Source organism: Cetorhinus maximus, chromosome 31 (assembly GCF_964194155.1).
Source record: "Cetorhinus maximus chromosome 31, sCetMax3.hap1.1, whole genome shotgun sequence".
Classification (NCBI taxonomy): Eukaryota; Metazoa; Chordata; class Chondrichthyes; order Lamniformes; family Cetorhinidae; genus Cetorhinus; species Cetorhinus maximus.
Genome location: NC_135909.1, coordinates 14,789,216 through 14,807,556, shown reverse-complemented (window position 1 = coordinate 14,807,556; position 18,341 = coordinate 14,789,216). Strand labels below are relative to the sequence as shown.

At 43.0% G+C, this 18,341-nt stretch overlaps 1 protein-coding gene across 1 annotated transcript; it reads right to left on the bottom strand.

Annotated features, from left to right (window-relative positions):
* Nucleotides 1–2,808: 2,808 nt before the first annotated feature.
* LOC144670349 (histone H2B 1/2-like) lies at nt 2,809–13,832 on the bottom strand. Its single transcript, XM_078532826.1, has 3 exons — nt 13,786–13,832; nt 13,297–13,373; nt 2,809–4,000 (listed from the first exon to the last, which is right to left on the bottom strand). Exons 1-3 carry the CDS (start codon nt 13,830–13,832, stop codon nt 3,558–3,560), a joined length of 567 nt encoding a protein of 188 aa, XP_078388952.1. The 3' UTR covers nt 2,809–3,557.
* Between the last annotated feature and the right edge of the window lie 4,509 nt (nt 13,833–18,341).

Sequence of the window (18,341 nt, the reverse complement as noted above, 5' to 3'; positions counted from 1 at the left end):
TCCCCCCTCTTTATAGTCATGAACTGCCCAGAATGAGGGCAATGGGAAGGGGTGTGAAGCCCCCAGCACCGGTTCCATTTCATTACCCACTCCAGACTTCTAAGCGAGCGGCGATTTTAAGGGTTGGTTGTGCTGTAGGGAGCAATGGACAGTCCTTCAATTTTTGCCTGCGAAATCCAGCACTGACTTTACACAGTTCAAACAACAGACTGGTGTTTCTGTCCAAAAATGTGCAGGTTCACCAGGATGATGCCGGGTTTAAAAATTGTCGGAATAGGTTAAATGAACAGGAATTTCATTCGGGTTAGGGAATAATGATTTGCAGTAAAAATGGTATTTTTAATTTTAAGAAATGAAGGAACAAAGTCTTCTGATGTCGAGGCGGTAAACGGCTGGAAATAAAGGCGGAATTTTTGAAATGAGCGATTAAAAACTACTCGACCAATGGAGACCTGGCAACTCAGCCAGGGATTAGTTCATTGGTTAGATATTGGATAAAACTGCCTGGGCGTAAGGCTGCAGCCAATTACTGTTCGGGGCGGTTGCTCACAGAGTTTAAAAAGGCGAGTTGCAGTGCAGTTTATCTTAATAGTTCTTGCAGCTGAAATTGTGGTGAATCTGTTGAGAAAATGGCCAGGACCAAGCAGACAGCCCGCAAATCGACCGGAGGGAAAGCTCCCCGCAAACAGCTGGCTACCAAAGCGGCCCGGAAGAGCGCTCCAGCAACAGGCGGCGTGAAGAAGCCTCATCGCTACAGACCCGGCACTGTGGCTCTGAGGGAGATCCGCCGCTACCAGAAATCCACCGAGCTGCTCATCCGCAAACTGCCCTTCCAGCGCCTGGTGCGAGAGATCGCTCAGGACTTCAAGACAGACCTGCGCTTCCAGAGCTCGGCCGTCATGGCTCTGCAGGAGGCCAGCGAGGCTTACCTGGTGGGGCTCTTTGAGGACACCAACCTGTGCGCCATCCACGCCAAGCGAGTCACCATCATGCCCAAAGACATCCAGCTGGCCCGCCGCATCCGCGGGGAACGCGCCTAAAACCCGGCTTCAGCACCAAGTACAACAAAGGCTCTTTTAAGAGCCACTAAATCGGCAAATGAAAGCTGTGATCTCCTGTTGACCACTCCAGCACTTAGACATCGCGAAGTTACCATTTACCTCCTTCCATCAGTTTATTTTTTGTCTACAAACCTCTTTTGGGGTTGATAATCACAGACAATGCAGTTGTAAGTTGTAGCGCAAATGGTGTCTTAATTTAAGCATAAAATTGGGAATGTGGTCACCTTAGTGCTCTAGGATACTTCCAATAAATGCGGCACTGATAATGTATTAAATACTGCGAGCAGACATAAATCCCGGACAAAGAGTGAGCTGCGGGTTACACATCAGTGCTCATGATGTCAATAAAGGCAACGCCCTGAGCAACAAACGTGTATCCCTCCGGTGCACAGATTTATCACTGAATCAACCAATTTGCACAGCACGGGAGGCCATTCGGTGCCTGCATCTGCTGTCCAAAAGAGTGTTATGACCGAAAGCTTTCCCCCCGCCCCATCCCTGCACGTTGTTTATATTCAAATAATCAGCAAATACCCTCTTGAATGCCTCCATTGAACCTGCGTCCACTACTTCCAGAGAGTGCATTCCAGTCCCGAACCACTCGGATGGAAATGTAATTTCTCTTTTGATACGAGTTGGTTGAAGTTGCGGATCATTAGAAACGCTTCACCATTACTGAAATTCGGCACGTAGCGGTAGTCAATAGTTCACCCTTTCACAGACTCTGTGGGTGGCTCTGAAAAGAGCCTTTGGGTTATTAGATTAAAGAATGGCCGCTTCACTTGGTCTTCGAGGCCGCAGCGGCGCTGGTTTTCTTGGGCAGCAGCACGGCCTGGATATTAGGCAGCACCCCGCCCTGAGCGATGGTCACCCCTCCCAGCAGCTTGTTGAGCTCCTCGTCGTTGCGGACGGCCAGTTGCAGGTGTCTGGGGATGATGCGGGTCTTCTTGTTGTCCCGGGCCGCGTTACCAGCCAGCTCGAGGATTTCAGCCGTCAGATACTCGAGCACGGCAGCCAGATAGACCGGGGCTCCGGCACCCACACGCTCAGCATAGTTGCCCTTTCTCAGGAGCCTGTGAACACGGCCCACCGGGAACTGCAGTCCAGCCCGGGAGGAGCGAGATCTGGCCTTGGATCGAGCTTTACCGCCGGTCTTTCCTCTTCCAGACATTTCACAATCTCAAAAACACTTTCACAGTGAATGAGGAAATGCGCTCGCATTCGCTTCTCTTATAGCTTCGGGAGGAATGGTGCTGCGGGCGTTTGCTGATTGGTCATTTTGTGGAGCGTCACATAATTTTGTTCACATCACCAATCAGTTATCTACTGAACTCACCAACCCGGAGACTCCACGGAGTGAGGGCGGAAAATCCAGCGCCAAATTTTGAGATTCCAACCGTTCTTTGTTTTCAAATTTTAAAAGCCCGCCAAATTTGTAAAAAAATAAGCCAAAAAAGAACGGATCGAACATAGTACTAAATGTATAAAAGCAAAATACTGCTGATGCTGGAAATCTGAAACTAAAACAAAAATACCTGGCAAAGCTCATCGGAGAGGAAGAAAGTTGACGTTTCGAGTCCTAATTGGAAATGGTTATTCAGTATTTAGTATTCGAATGTTACATTCACTTCATCTCTCTCTCTCTTTCCCCGGACTGCAGTTTTTTGTATATTTCAGTTTCTGATTTTCTGTCTGGGTTTATGTGTAACTGAAAACAAGTCGAAAATAACGGCGCAAATTTACGCAATCTATTTTTTTATTCGACGTCGAAATTACCGCGGATATATTTATAAAACAAGAAATAAATTTCATATAGAATACCAGTTAATAGTGAACACAGTCTGACGACAAAGTTTTACAAATGTCCTTCCCTGATGGGACTATTTCACATTTTATCCATTTTAAATTTCAGAGTCGCTTTAAGAATCCGGCATCAATTCGAGGTAATCTCGATCCGTCATGAAACCTTCTTAGCAGCCGGCTGAAAGTGCCATTTACATCGTTCTGCTGATAGACGTTATATTGTAGATATTTGTGACAGCCAAAATTGAACATACTTGGAGTAAATTTGCCAGCGTTGAGACTGAAGGTTGCTACACAACCGGTGCTTATAGGAAATTAACTGATCGATTATTGAGGCCAAACTTGAACCGAATTGGAACCTGAAGAATTTGCGTTCTATTCGCTCTCTCTCCAAAACCAGGGAAAGGGGTCGAATATGACGCGTCTTAAAACAAAGCGCAGAGGGTGAGCGGCAAGACATTAATTTATGGGGCATCATTAACGAGGCCCAACAATTGAACGAGTGTTAAATTTACATTGCTGTGAATCTGTGACTGAAACGAGATCAAAATAACAATTTCACAATTCTAAATGCTTCATAGTAAAATCATAAATTAGTAGTAATGAAATCATATAGCTTTTTCAGAGAGATTGTGAGTGGCTCTTAAAAGAGCCGTTGTGTTGTGAATGTGTTTTTCAGTCAGTTCGGGGGTTTTACTTGGAGCTGGTGTACTTGGTCACCGCCTTTGTCCCTTCCGACACGGCGTGCTTGGCCAGTTCCCCGGGCAGCAGCAGGCGCACGGCGGTCTGGATCTCCCGGGAGCTGATGGTGCTGCGCTTGTTGTAATGGGCCAGGCGGGAAGCCTCACCCGCGATGCGCTCGAAAATATCGCTCACGAACGAGTTCATGATGCTCATGGCCTTGGAGGAGATGCCGGTGTCGGGGTGAACCTGCTTCATCACTTTGTAGATGTAGATGGCGTAACTCTCCTTCCTCGACTTTCGCCGCTTCTTGCCGCCCTTCACTACCGGTTTCTTTAAGGCTTTCTTGCCTCCCTTCTTAGGAGCTGCTTTCTTCTCATCAACCATCTTCACTTTCAGACACAGAATAAAACAAACCCCTTCCGAGCGCCGATTAAATAGACAGTCTGACAGACCTATGCTAATGAGGAATGGGGAAACAATGATTCTGATTGGACATTTAAAAAAGTAGAACAGCCACTTATTTTATACTTTTCTCTGATTGCATATTTAAAGACACCAATCAAATTTCGACTTCTCCACCCTCATTAGCCCTTTGACTACAATCAGGAAAGAAATTTTATCAGGATTCTCTCCAGTCCCAGTTTGTGAAGATACACCGGGAATTGTCGTCTGGCTGTCCGTGCGAGGGGCCCTTCTCCACAGAGGGACTGAACGGGAATGCGGGATTCCTCCTGGAACTCTTGTAACGTGTGCGAATTACTCACTGGGATATTGTGTGAGTATGTGTGTGTATGAGTGGTAGGGGGTTGAGACTCTGGTGGGACTCGAACCTACAACCTTTGAATCTCTTATACAACAACAGCTAGAAATCCAACACGCTATCCGTTGCGCCATGAGTGGTAGGGGGTTGAGGCTGTGGTACGCCATGTGAGTGTAGAATTTATTCTGTATCTGTCTTTGGGAGTGTTTAAGACTCATTGTGCGTTTGTCACTTCAGGATGCATGTGAGTGAGCGGGGGATCCATTCTCAATTTGGGAATATATGCTATTTTGGCTGAACTCCGTATCTGTCACCTGCGGCTTAAATATGTGAGTGCAGGATTTATTCTGTACCTGTCAGTTTATTGAACTACAAATGAGATTCACACCGTGTTTCTCAGTCTCTGACACTGTAGATCAGTGTGGCATTGATTGTATATCTTTCAACATCTGTTAGTATCCGACTGTGCATTTCTCATTCACTCTCAGACTGAGTATGAGTGTGAGATTCATGCTGGACAAGCCAACATCTGATCCGCAATGTGAGTGTGTAATTCAGTCTGTATCTGTCAGTTTCTGGTATCGAATGGGAATGTGAGTCATTGTCAATATCTGGGAATCTTTTGAACATATTCTGCATCTGTTTGTCTTTAGTGCTGAATGTGAGATTACTTCAGTCAGTCAGTGATACTGTATGTGACTGTGGGATTAATTCTATGAGTGATACTGTCTGTGAGAGTGGGATTATTTCAATTACTCGGTGGTGCTGTGTGTGAGAGTGGGATTAATTCAGTCATTCGGTGGTGCTGTGTATGAGAGTGAGATTAATTCAGTCATTCGGTGGTGCTGTGTGTGAGAGTGAGATTAATTCAGTCATTCAGTGGTGCTGTGTGTGAGAGTGGGATTAATTCTTTCAATCGGTGGTGCTGTGTGTGAGAGTGGGATTAATTCAGTCATTCGGTGATGCTGTATGTGAGAGTGGGATTAATTCTTTCAGTCGGTGGTACTAAAATAGATATGAACATACGGACCAGGAGCAGGAGTAGGCCCCTCAGCAGCTCGAGCCTGTTCCGCCATTCAATAAGATCATGGCCGAGGGATAGGCAGTGGCAGATATTTAAAGGGATATTTCAGAATACACAAAATACTTGCATTCCAATCAGAACCAACAATTCCAAAGGGAGGTTATGTAGATGTTTAAATAAGAAATGAATTAGTCCTATAGAAAGAGCATTTTGGGAATTGAAAATGCAAAATAGGGAGATGGCGGATGAACTAAACAGGTATCGTGCTTCAGTCTTCACCATAGACGACACAAGTAATACCCTGGAAAAAGCTGTAAATCAGGAAATGGAAGGGAGGGAGGAACTCGTGGAAAATTACAATCACCAGGGAAGTGGTATTAAGAAAATTGTTGGGGCGTCGGGCTGTGAAATCCCCAGATCTGGATGGATTTCACCCCAAATTCTTAAAAGAAGTGGCTAGTGAGATTGTTGGTGCATTTGTTTTAATTTTCAAAATCCCCAGATATGGGGAAGGTTCAATTAGATTGGAAAATAGCGAACGTAACTCTTTCATTCAAAAAGGGAGGGAGACAGAAATTAGAAAGCTAAAGGCCAGTTAGCCTTTCTACAACTAATACCTTGTCAGTCTTTCCACTCCACCCCCACTAGAGCTGTACCTTGAGTTTCCTGCCATCCATTCTTAATTAGCACATTTTCTTAGATAATATCACCAACTTCAACACCTCTTTGATCCTTTTGTCTGTGACATCTTTTGATTATCTGCTCCCATCACTGCTTGCTTGTCCCTACAACCACCATCACCCCCCCTCAACTTCTCTTTCCACCACCACCCCCCCACCCCCAAACTTAAACCAGCTTATATTTCACCCCTCTCCTAACTATACTCAGTTCTGCTGAAGGGTCATGAGGACTCGAAACGTCAACTCTTTTCTTCTCCGCCGATGCTGCCAGACCTGCTGAGTTTTTCCAGGTAATTCTGTTTTTGATTTAAATGTGTTTGAAGCAGTTCAGGGAATATTTATTAGCCTAATACCAGGAATGGGTCGGTTGTCTTATGAAGAAAGATTGGACCGGTTAGCCTATCTTTGTGACTGGAATTTAGAAGAGTAAGAGGGGATTAGATTGAAACCTTTAAGACCCTGAGGAGTCTTAACAGGATGGATGTGGAGATGATGTTTCCTCTTGTGGGAGAAGCTAGAACTAGGGGGTCATTGTTTAAAAATAAGGGGTCACTCATTTAAGACATTGATGAGGAGAATTTATTTCTCTGAGCGCAGTGAGTCTTGGAACTCTCTTCCTCAAAAGGCAGTGGACGCAGAGTCTTTGAATATTTTAATGGTAGAGCTGCATGGATTGTCCATTAGCAAGGGGGTGAAAGGCTATCGGGGGCAGACGGGAATGTGGGGGTGAGGTTCACTTTAGCTAGCTCTGCTTTCATGCCCTCATTTAAGTTGAAAATACTCATCATGGGTGCACTCATTTCTCCATCCAAAATGAGTGTAAAATTCAATCATATTATGAACGCTGTTACCTAGAGGTACCTTCACTATGAGGCTCTCAATTGATCCTGTCTTGTAGCTCAATACCAGGTCTCGAATATCCTGCTCTCTGCTTGGCTCCAGAATGTGCTATTTTAAGAAAGTATCCCAAAAACACTCTATGTTACGTTTGTCAATCTGATTTTCCCAGTCGATATGTAGATTGAAATCCCCCATCATTATTGCTGTACCTGTCTGACAAGCTCCCATGATCTCCTCTTTTATGCCCTGTTCTACCGTGCAGTTAAATAGTCACCTGGCCCACAAGTGACTTCTTGCCTTTGTCATTTCACGTCGCAACCCAAACCTGAATCATCCTGGTTTTCTGAATTTAGGTCATCCCTCTCTAATGTGCTAATACCATCATTAATTAACAGAGCCACCCCTACACATTTTCCTGACATATTTCATTCCTAAATATCACGTACCCTTCAATATTCAGGTCCCAAACTATGTCACCCTGTAGCCGTGCCTCTCTGATGGCTATCAGATCATTCTTATTTATATATATTATCAGTTAATTTGTTACGTTTCAAATGCTACATGTGTTTAGATACAGAGCCTTTAGTTTTGTCCTTTTATTCTGTAGCTACGAGGCTTATCTGCTGATTTACTCTTAGATTTATGCTATTTCTCCCTTCCTGTCATGGTCTGTTTATCACTTCCCATATTAATACCTTTCTTTCTTGCCTTGTCTCTACTCTTTGAAAATGTGATCCTTTCCACTATTCAGTTTAAAACCCTCTCTACTTCCCTAGTTATGCAGCTTGTGAGGACACCAGCCCCAGCACAGTTCAGGTGTAGACCATCCCAACGGTACAGAAAAATCTGAAAGAACACCCAAAACTGGTGCCAGTGGCCCATAAACTGGAACCCACTTCTCCCACACCAGTCCTTGAGTCTTGCATTCATTTCTCTAATCTTATTTGTCATATGCCAGTTTGAACATGGCTCAGGTAATAATCCTTTGAGGTTCTGCTGCTTAATTTTGTGCCTAGCTCCTCATACTGACTATGCAGAGCTTCCTTCCTCATCCTGCCCATGTTGTTGATACCTACATGGACCATGATCACTGGATCCTCTGCCTCCCACTGAAAGTTGCTTTCCAGCCCTGAACAGATGTCCCAAACCCTGGCACCAGGCAGGCAACAGAGCCGTCTGAACTCTCGCTCTTTGCTACAGAGAACAGTGCCAATCCCACTCAATATACTGCCCCATACTACCACTACATTCCTTTTTGTTCTCCCAACTTGAATGGCTTCCTAAACCATGGTGCCGTGGTCAGTTTGCTCATCTACCCTGCAGCTACTGCCCTCATCCAAACAAGCTGGGAGAACATCAAACCTATTGGCCCATTGCAGAGGCTCACACTCCTGCCCTCTGGGTCCTGCCTCATTCGCAGTCACACCCTCCTGTCCCTGACCAAATCAGAAGGCCCTACTCTAAGATGTGTGACTGCCTCCTGGTATAAAGCATCAAGGAAACTTCCTCTCTCGCTGATGTGTCACAGAGTCTGCAGCTCAATGAATCTGAGCTGAATTTCCTCCAGCCGCGAACATTTACTGTAGACATTTCGTCTGGATCGGAATGTTATCCAGGAGTTCTCACATGCTGCAGCTTGGACTCGTCACCTATCATGCCATCCTTAATGTGTTTTAAATAATTACTTAATTATGTTATTCAGTTATTTATGTTATTCAGTTATTTATGTTACTTTCTTATATATTTTATTTACTTTACCACAAGTTTGTGTACTATTTTCAACCTTAGGGATAGAATCGACCTTACACACGTACCGGATATTCATCAAACAGCTAGCTCCTTTCCCTGTATTAGAGCAAGAACCAATTCCTATGGGGTGAGAAGGATAGAAGAAGGGAATAATTACCTGCTTTGCTCCCCCCCACCCTTCACCGAACTCCCATCCCACCAAACTCCAAGTCTTCACTCAGTTAGCTCAGCTGCACTCAGTTTACCTTGGCTGCACTAAAGAACCCTGAATTTATAGTAAACTCAACTGGGTCAACAGTAACCAGATTGAAAACAAAAACAAACAAAAATACCTGGCAGGTATAATAACTCAGCAGGTCTGATAGCATCTGTGGAGAGGAACACAGTTAACGTTTACCAGATTGAACCAGTTAGCTAATTAACTACTCAACTCCGACAGCTGAGAGTGAGCTTGCTCTGTCTAAACTGAAAGAAAGAATTTAGCCCGTTTACACAGTACTTTCCAGTTACTGCTAATTACAGACTAGATTAGATTTTAAGAGCAAAATTTAAGAACGAAATTAACACTTACATCTCCCCCCTCACCAAACTCAATTCTTTAGCCAGCTAGATCAGCTGCACTCTGTTTGGTACTGTATGTATGAATGGGATTAGTTCTGCCCATCTGTGGTACGGCAGATGAGAGTGGGATTAATTCTGTCCAGCGGTGGTACTGTATGTGAAAGCATGATTCATTCTGTCAGTCTTTGATACCACATGTGAACGTGGGGTTAATTCTGTCAGTGGTTCATTCTGTAAATCGGTAGTATGTTTGTGAAAGTTGGATTAATTCTGCCATGTGGCTATACTGTAAGTGAGAATAAGATTGATTTTGGCTCTGTCAGGCCCCTGGACTCTGTCTGAGTGTTAGATTCATTCTGTAACTCTCAATTCCTGATGCTGTGCACAATTGTGGGATTCATTCGTCTCTATCAAACCTCAGTTCTGAACGTGTGTTCATGAATGTTTTGTGTGTGTGTAAGTTTGTGGTACCGTGTGAATTTCAGATTCTTTCAGATTACATCTCTGGGACTGTTTGAGGTTCATTCTGTACCTATCAGTCAGTTCCACTGTGTGAGACATGGGATTCATTCTGCAGTTGTCTATCTCTGGCACTGTCGGTGAGTGTGTGATTTATTTTGTTTCTGTGTATCTCTGGTGCTGTGAGTGCCTTGGACTTCATTCTGTATGTGTCAGTGCCTGGAAACGTGTTGGATTTGTTGGGTACTTCACAGTGTCCAGTTCTTTGTGGATGTGGAGTTTATTCTGTCGCTCTCAATCTTTGATGTTACTTGTGACTCTGGTATTAATTGTGTATCTATACTCAATAGTTATCTCAGGCATGGTGTTGGAAATGAGTTAACATCTTAAACCTTTTAGGAAGTAAAACTACCATCCAAATCCTTACCCAGTCTGGTTTATATGTGATCTCAGAACAATCCTCAGTTATCAGCTTATCCCTGAACTGCCATCTACAATGTCCAAGCAAACCATTCTGTTCTATTCAAGAAGGCCGCTCACTAATACTTTCTCCAGGGCAATTAGGAATGGGACCACATCCGGTGATTTAATACAAGAAAGCTCACATCTACGACAGCCACCAGTCTGAAAATTTCACCACTCCAGTTTTAAATTCAAATATTCATGTTCCTTTCCTTCTTTTCAACAATACAACAAAAGATTGTCAGTCTTATCAAGCGGCATTGATACATATAAATGTTTAAACGTGTCAGACTTATCAACTGAACTTTAAACTTTTCATCTGACCTCATGATGTGAATGAGGAGTCTCACTAATGAATAGTGCAAAATGGAAGTCTGGATGCAAATTGAATTCAATGGTTGGAAATCAGGTAGAGCGTGTGTGTCATTTACATCCTGGACAGATCAGGCTTCTCACTGGAAGTGTGAATTTGAAAAATGATGTTTTAAACCAAGCAAACAGCAGTAGCTCCCTAGATTTAAAAGAAGGAAACATATTAAACTGGAACCAAACTAGTTAATTACTCATTTCAGAAGAGTAATCAAATAAAAGCAGGTATACTTCAGTAGGAGGATTGGAATAGGGAACAGACACAGCTGAGGGCAACCATATTTGCTATCATAGAATGTAAAGGGTAAAAGAGAAGAGAATGGGAGCTGACTGCAGTGGGGTGAATCCCATGATAAAACTGACGGTTTATAAAGCTGCTTTGTAACAGTTTTGCAGACTGAAGCTGATGCTGTGTTATCCCTATTGTGGCTGAAACCCCATTAGTAATCAGCATTGGCTGAGACAATTAACCCTGGGAAGCATTCATTTTCAGTGGAAATGATTGATGTCTGTGAAGGCAACCAATCCTGTACAATGTGGATAGATTATTTGAGTGGGATAGGCAGGAGATGTATGTTTTCAAGAAGGAGTTAGATATAGCTCTTGGGGTGAAAGGGATGAAAGGATATGGGGAGAAAACGGGAGCAGGCTATTGAGCTCGATGATCAGCCATGATCATGATGAATGGTGGAGCAGACTCGAAGGGCCGAATGGTCTACTCCTGCTTCTATTTTCTATGTTTCTAGGAGGGACATAGAAAAAAAGAGAAATAAACAAAAAAATGAGAGTTAAAATAAGTCAAAGGAGGAAGAAGTTTTACTGCATGAGAAAAGGGGTGCTGATTGGTTGTCAAGTTGATTCCAATTGTTCGAGGTGTTGCCATGAAGAATTCACTGGGAAACTATTGTCCTGAATGTTGTTGTTTAATTCAAGGTAGGCACAATGGACGTGTTCCTTTTGCCTGCAGGTAACAGGGCCCTGCACGTGAATATATGTAGCCTCTAGCATGTGTAAGTGAGCCACATTGTGAAGAATAAGGAACTTCAGTTACTTAGTTGATGAAGTAGTGGCCATTTTCCTCAGAGGAGTGAAGATTGAGAGGACAGGATAGAGGTATTCAAAATTATGATGAGTCTGGACACACCAGATTGAGAAAAACTGTTCCAACTACTGGATGGGACAAAGACTAGACAGCACAGATTTAAGGTAATTGACAAAAGCAATGCATACTTTTTGGAGAAACGTTTTCATGCAGCGAGTGGTTAAAATCTCACATGTGGGTCCTGACACTGCTAGAGGCAGATGCAATCAAGGTAGTCAGGAGAGAATTGGATTATTATCTGAAAAGGAAGAATGTGCCGGGTTGTTGGAAATGACACTAGATGTTTTACTCATTTGAAGGCCTGATGTAGACTCAAAGGGCTGAACCTCATTGTGTGCTATGACAGTAATACTGTGCGGATGTGCATGTGCATGCAAGTTTAGGTGCGCTTGATTATACTTCTGTCAAACCCTGGTGCTGCATATGAATGTGGAATTTATGTTTCTGTCAGGAGTGCTACTGGGTCTGAACGTGGGATTATCTAGATTATGTTAAGACAGTTCAGTCATCTTGTGTGCAAATCTGAAAATCAGACTGTAAGTAGCGTTCTTTAATCGTCTCTGTGTCTGTGTCATTCCATGTGTATTTGTGATAATTTCTGACTTTCATTGATACCGTATGTGTGTGTCAGATTGATTAGTGTCATGTGGGCTCAGGTATTGTGGGTGAGTGTAGTAACAGTCTGCATCTGTCAGTGTCTGGTAATGGACATCTGCTCAATAATGATTCTGAATCTGTCAGTCTCTGCTACCCTGTGACAGTGTGGGATTCATGACATCACCTGCAGTCTTTTGGATTGTTTACCAGTCTAGATTCATTTCATGTTGAAATAACAGTACAGGAATAAGCAATTGATATTCTTGGTTTAATGGAATAATTGCAAGTTTGGCCTTATATGAAATCCCGTTTTGTGTAATTTTTTTATTGTGAAACTCCATTGTTATGCCAGTGTAACTCAGTTTCTACTAATCAAATTAACGCTGTGTCATTCAATCTGTTTCTGAGTGAGAATTTTAAACTTGGCTGTTGAGCTCAGTTTGCAGTGATAGAATTAATACAACATCTATCAGTCTGACACTGGGTTTTTCGGATTGTTCTGTGATTTGTATCTCAATCTGTATTAATCATTTTAATACAGTATCCCTTAGTTTAATAATGTGGGTGAGTTTCAAACTAGAATCTGAGTTTGTATTTTTCAGTTTTATCTGGTAATAATATAATTGCAGCTAAGACTGATTCCCTGATCAATGCTGCCACCATCACCTCCACTTTTTGCTTCTCGATCTTTTTCTGAATCCATATTTCTAAATACTCAGCACCCAGTCCTCCCTCTTTTTAAACCCCATTTCGTTCATTGCCACTGCATCATATTCCCACATTGCCGTTTGTCCATCAAGCTCATCAGTCTCATTTTTCACACTGTGTGTTTACATAGATGCATTGTAAACTGGTCTTTGCATTCCTCATAGGGCTTCTTAAACTGCCCCTGTCGAATATGGCATTGCTCCCTTCTCCAGTATTATCCATCACTCTCCCTCCTTTCTGTCCTTATTACTTTCTGGTTCTGCTGTAAGTTGATGACCAACCCCCTGCCAATTTAAATTAAATCTTCACCAACCAGCCTAGTGAACCATAAACTAAAATTGGATCTGGTGCCTCTGTTTGCAGAGTACAATGGATCAGAACTCCACCAAGTTAACCTCTTGGCCACCTCGGCTCCCTGTGAGTGACACTGTACTTACTGTGTGTGAGGAGCTGACTGCACTTCCCCTTGTGTTGTCGAATCACGACATTTATTCTGCTGCTTTCAAGTATTTGCCTATCGAAAGAAAAAATGTTTATTATAATTTAAGAAGAGGTGAGGTCGAAGATACAAAGAAACCAAAACAATTATTAAATTAATAATCATTCCGAACAACCGCAAAGTCAGTGGTTCAAGAAGGCAGCTCACCACCACCTTCCCAAGGGCAACTCGGGATGGGCAATAAATGCTGGCACAGCCAGTGAAGCCCACATCCCGTGAATGAATAAAAAAGGTAAGACGAACAGAGTCAGTGTCTGAATCCACTGCAGTCCTGCAGCACTCAGCTGCTAAACACCAGGGACTTTGTTCCTGTTACAACAATTTCCTGCCATCCAGATACAATCCACTGCTCCAGGAGTGGGACTGAGTGACGGAGCAGGGACTATTGTGTAGGTCAGATTTCTATTTGCCGCTCCCATGGACTAACCGTTCAAGTGAAAGCAAACAGCCGCTGTTTAAACTGTGTCTCTGCATTAGCGGCTGTTTTAAACCATCTTCTTCCACTCACAGGCAGTGCTGGGGAGGGCAGCGCGCATGCGCAGAATGCTGCACAAGTTCCGGAAACACAAATATTGAAAATTTCTGGCACAGAACGAGGACATTCGGCCCATCGTGTCGACACCAGCCCCCAAATAGTTTGCTCCAGCCTCACGTCACTTTCCAGCTCTTGCACAGTGAGTCCTGTAGGTCCCAGCTGCTCAGTGCAGATCCAAGTGTTTGTTAAAGGCAGTGATGCGCTGCTCTCCCCCAGCTCTGCCTGGGACTGGAAGAAGATGGTTTCAAACAGCCGCCAATGGAGAGATCCCGCTCCCGGGGGAAGGGAACAAACAGCAGCCTCCTGGGAGGAGGGAGACAGAAAGGCAAGAAGCTGTTATTGAAAATCATTGCTGCTTTCTCTCCACAAAGCAACAATGAACATTTCTGATAAAAGCAAAATACTGCGGATGCTGGAAATCTAGAACAAAAACAAAAATACCTGGAAAAACTCAGCAGGTCTGACAGCATCTGCGGAGAGGGATACAGTTGACGTTTCGAGTCCGTATGACCCTTCATCAGAACTGAAAAATATAGAAATGAGATGGAATGTAAATGGTTGAGGGGGTGAGACAGGTAGAGCTCGATAGGGGGCCAGTGATAGGGGGAGGCCAAGAAGAGATTGCCACAAGATGTCATAGACAAACGGATAAAGGGGTGTTGATGGTAGTGATATTATCTAAAGGATGTGCTAATGGGGATGTTAGGGGGAAATAAAGGGATACAGTAATTATTAGGGGGATACTAGGGGTACAGTAAGAACTTGTTGAAAGGGAATGAATTACTTAAAATCTCCAAGCACATTGGCAGTAGAAGGTTACCAGATGAACCTTGCACAGCCTTAAGGGCCTGCAAACAACAGAAAGGCCTTGGATAAAAGCAAAAAACTGCGGATGCTGGAAATCCAAAACAAAAATAAAAATACCTGGAAAAACTCAGCAGGTCTGACAGCATCTGCAGAGAGGAACACGGTTAACATTTCGAGTCCGTACGACTCTTCAACAGAACTAAGGAAAAATAGATAAGAGTGAAAGAGAAGCTGGTTGAGGGGGTGTGGGACAAGTAAAGCTGGATAGAGGGCCAGTGATAGGTGGAGATAGCCAAAAGGTGTCATAGACAAAAGGCAAAGAGGTGTTGAAGGTGGTGATATTATCTAAGGAATGTGGTAATAGGTGACATTAAGGGTAGAAAGCAGGACGAGCAAGGTACAGATAGCCCTAGAGGGGTGGGGTGGGGGGAAGGGATCGAAATAGGCTAAAAGGTAGAGATAAAACAATGGATGGAAATACATTTAAAAATAATGGAAATAGGTGGGAAAAGAAAAATCTATATAAATTATTGGAAAAAAGGGGGATTGGAAAGGAGGTGGGGATGGAGGAGAGAGTTCATGATCTAATATTGTTGAACTCCATGTTCAGCCCGGAAGGCTGTAAAGTGCCTAGTCGGAAGATGAAGTGCTGTTCCTTCAGATTGTGTTGAGCTTCACTGGAACAAAGCAGCAGGCCAAGGTGGGACATGTGGGCACGAGAGCAGGGTGGAGTGTTGAAATGCCATTGAAATATAGTATAACCTCAGCTGCAAACTCAGATTCCAGTTTGAAACTCACCTAGACCATTAACCTCAAGGTACAATAACAATTTGATTAGTACAGACTGAGATAGAGACCACATTCCAGCCTGAAAAGCTCAGAGTATCAGAATGGCAGATATTGTATTCTGTCTCACAGAGCAAACTGAGCACAACAGGCAAGTTTAAAATTCTCACAGGCTGCTTTAATGAAAATGTATCAATTTGTTTATTACAAAGTGAGTTACACTTACACAGAAATGGAGTGTTAGATCCAAAGATACTTGAGCTTTCACAAGTGTGTTCACCCACAAAGGGATTTAATACTAGGTCAAACGCACAATTATTTATTAAAACGTACAGCATCAGTGGCCTGTTTCTGTTCTGAAATTTCAACATGACTTGTAAACAGTCACAGAAACTGAAGGTTATGTAATGAATCCCACAGTGTCAGAGAAGCAGAGACTGACAGATTCAGAATGATTATCAATGACATGTCCAGTACCAGAAACTGGCAGATACATACTAAATACTACACTCAAAATTCCTGAGTCTGAATAATATTCCATTTATCTGAGACAGACATAAAGTAGCACTGACAGTAAAAGATAGTCACAAACTCACATCAAACACAAACACTCAGTCACAAACACACACACACACACACACACTCTTAAAGAATGGGAGTTTCAGAATGATTCCCATATTTGCACTCAGGACCACTGAACTATATTAGTATAATCCCACACTCAAACCCTGTACAATATTCTGACCGCTTTAGAAATAATACGCCATTCACAGTCACACGCATCACCAGTGACTGACAAATACAGCCAGAGTCCTACATGTAAACTCAGTACCAGAGGCTGAGTGATACAGAATTAGTTACACATACAAACACACATAGACAAGCACATCCCCATTCAGACACACTCCCACACAGAAACACTAGCAGAGACTAACAGGTAGAAAATTAATTTCCAGTACCACTGAAAATTTCAGGTTGAGTCCCAAACGCTCATTCTGTACCAGATCCTGATCGATACAGAAAAAATGCCTTACAAACAGACCAAAGCTTCACAGTTACATAATCAGACACCAATTACCAAAGACTGGCAGTTACATTAGGAGAAAACACTCACAGTATCACGAAGCGGTAAATATGGAGTAAATTCCACAGTCACACGTTACAAAGTCCGAGAGATATGGAATGAATCTCTTACATGTACAGTACCGAATGCTGACAGATACAAATGACATATTCAAATTGAATACTAATAGAATGGCAAATTTAGAATAAATCACAGATACAGATTGAATCACATATTCACATCCTGTGCGAGGTGCTGACAGACACAAAATTGCTCCCACCTTTATATATAGTACCAGAGGCTGACAGGTACAGAATGAACCTGAATCTCACATCGAGCAGAATAGATGGACTGATGCATAAAACCTTCAGAAATAGAAGCTGGGGTTGGGTTTTTGGCCATTCAACCTACTCCATCATTCATTAAGACTGATGTTCTCCCTCAACTCCACTTTGCCGCGCTCTCCTTATGTCCCTAGTATCTGAAACCTATTGACCACTGTCAGGATCATACTCAATGGCTGAGCTTCCAAATCTCTCTGGGGTGGAGAATTCCAGAGATTGCCAACACTTTCAGTGAATAAATTTCTCCTCATATCATTCCAAAATGGCCAATGCTGTGATCTGAGATGGTGACCACATGTTCTAGATTCTAGAGCCAGGAGAACCGTTTTCTCAGCATATACCCTAAAAAGCCGCTTAACAGTTTAAAATGTTTCATTTAGATCACCGCTCATTCTTCTAAACTCCAGGGAATATAGAGCTAGTCTACCCTATCTCCTCATAAAAAAATCCACTTGTCACAGGAACCAATCTAGTGAACAGTTATTGCCCTCCCTCTAGAGCAACCATGCCCTTCCTTATGTAAGGAGACCAAACTGCACACAGTACTCTAGGTGTAGTCTCACTAGTGTCCTGCATAATTGGAAGATTTTTCAATCCTATTATCCAATCCATTGGAACAAACATGAACATAACACTTCCCTTCCTATCTGCTTACTGTACCTGCAGATTAACTTTCTGTAATTCATGTGCACAGACACCCAGCTCCCTCTGAGTGCAAACATGTTCCAGTCTCTCACATTCACACATGTTCTTTTTCTCCCTACAAACTGGGCACACTCACACCACCATATTGTATTCTATCTGCCATGTTCTTCCAACTCAGACAACCTGTCTGAATGCCTTAGCAGCAATTTTGTGTCCTCCTCACAGATTAATTTTCCACCTAATGTTGTGTCATCAACAAACTTGAATATGTTCCATTCAGTATCCGTCTAAGTCATCAATATTTATTGTAAGTAACTGATGACCGTGTATTATCAAGAGCAAGTTAGAGCCAACCAATCCAAAAGTGCCCTGTTTATTCCTACACTGTTTTCTGTCCATTAACTAATCCTTGATCCATGCTAATGTATGATCCCCAATCACAAGTTCTAATTTTGTGTAATAAACTCCTGTGTGGGAACTTTGCAAATCGCTGAGCATAATTACACACCCACCTCAGATTGCAAGGCCCTGTATTACCAAAACAAAAGGAGAACCTAAATACATATTAATACCCGCAGCTCCATTAACTCCAGTTGAAACACATTTTACGTTAAACATAGGTCAGACTTAGACTCATAATACATAGAACAGAATCTCGCAATTGATACAGCAGAGCGAGGCCATTCGGCCCATAGTATCTGTGCTAGCTCTCTGCGAGAGCAGCTGAGCTGCTCCCACTGACATATTCTTCCCCACAGGCCTGTTTAATATTCCTTCTGTTCTTTTTCTATTTCTCTCTTGTC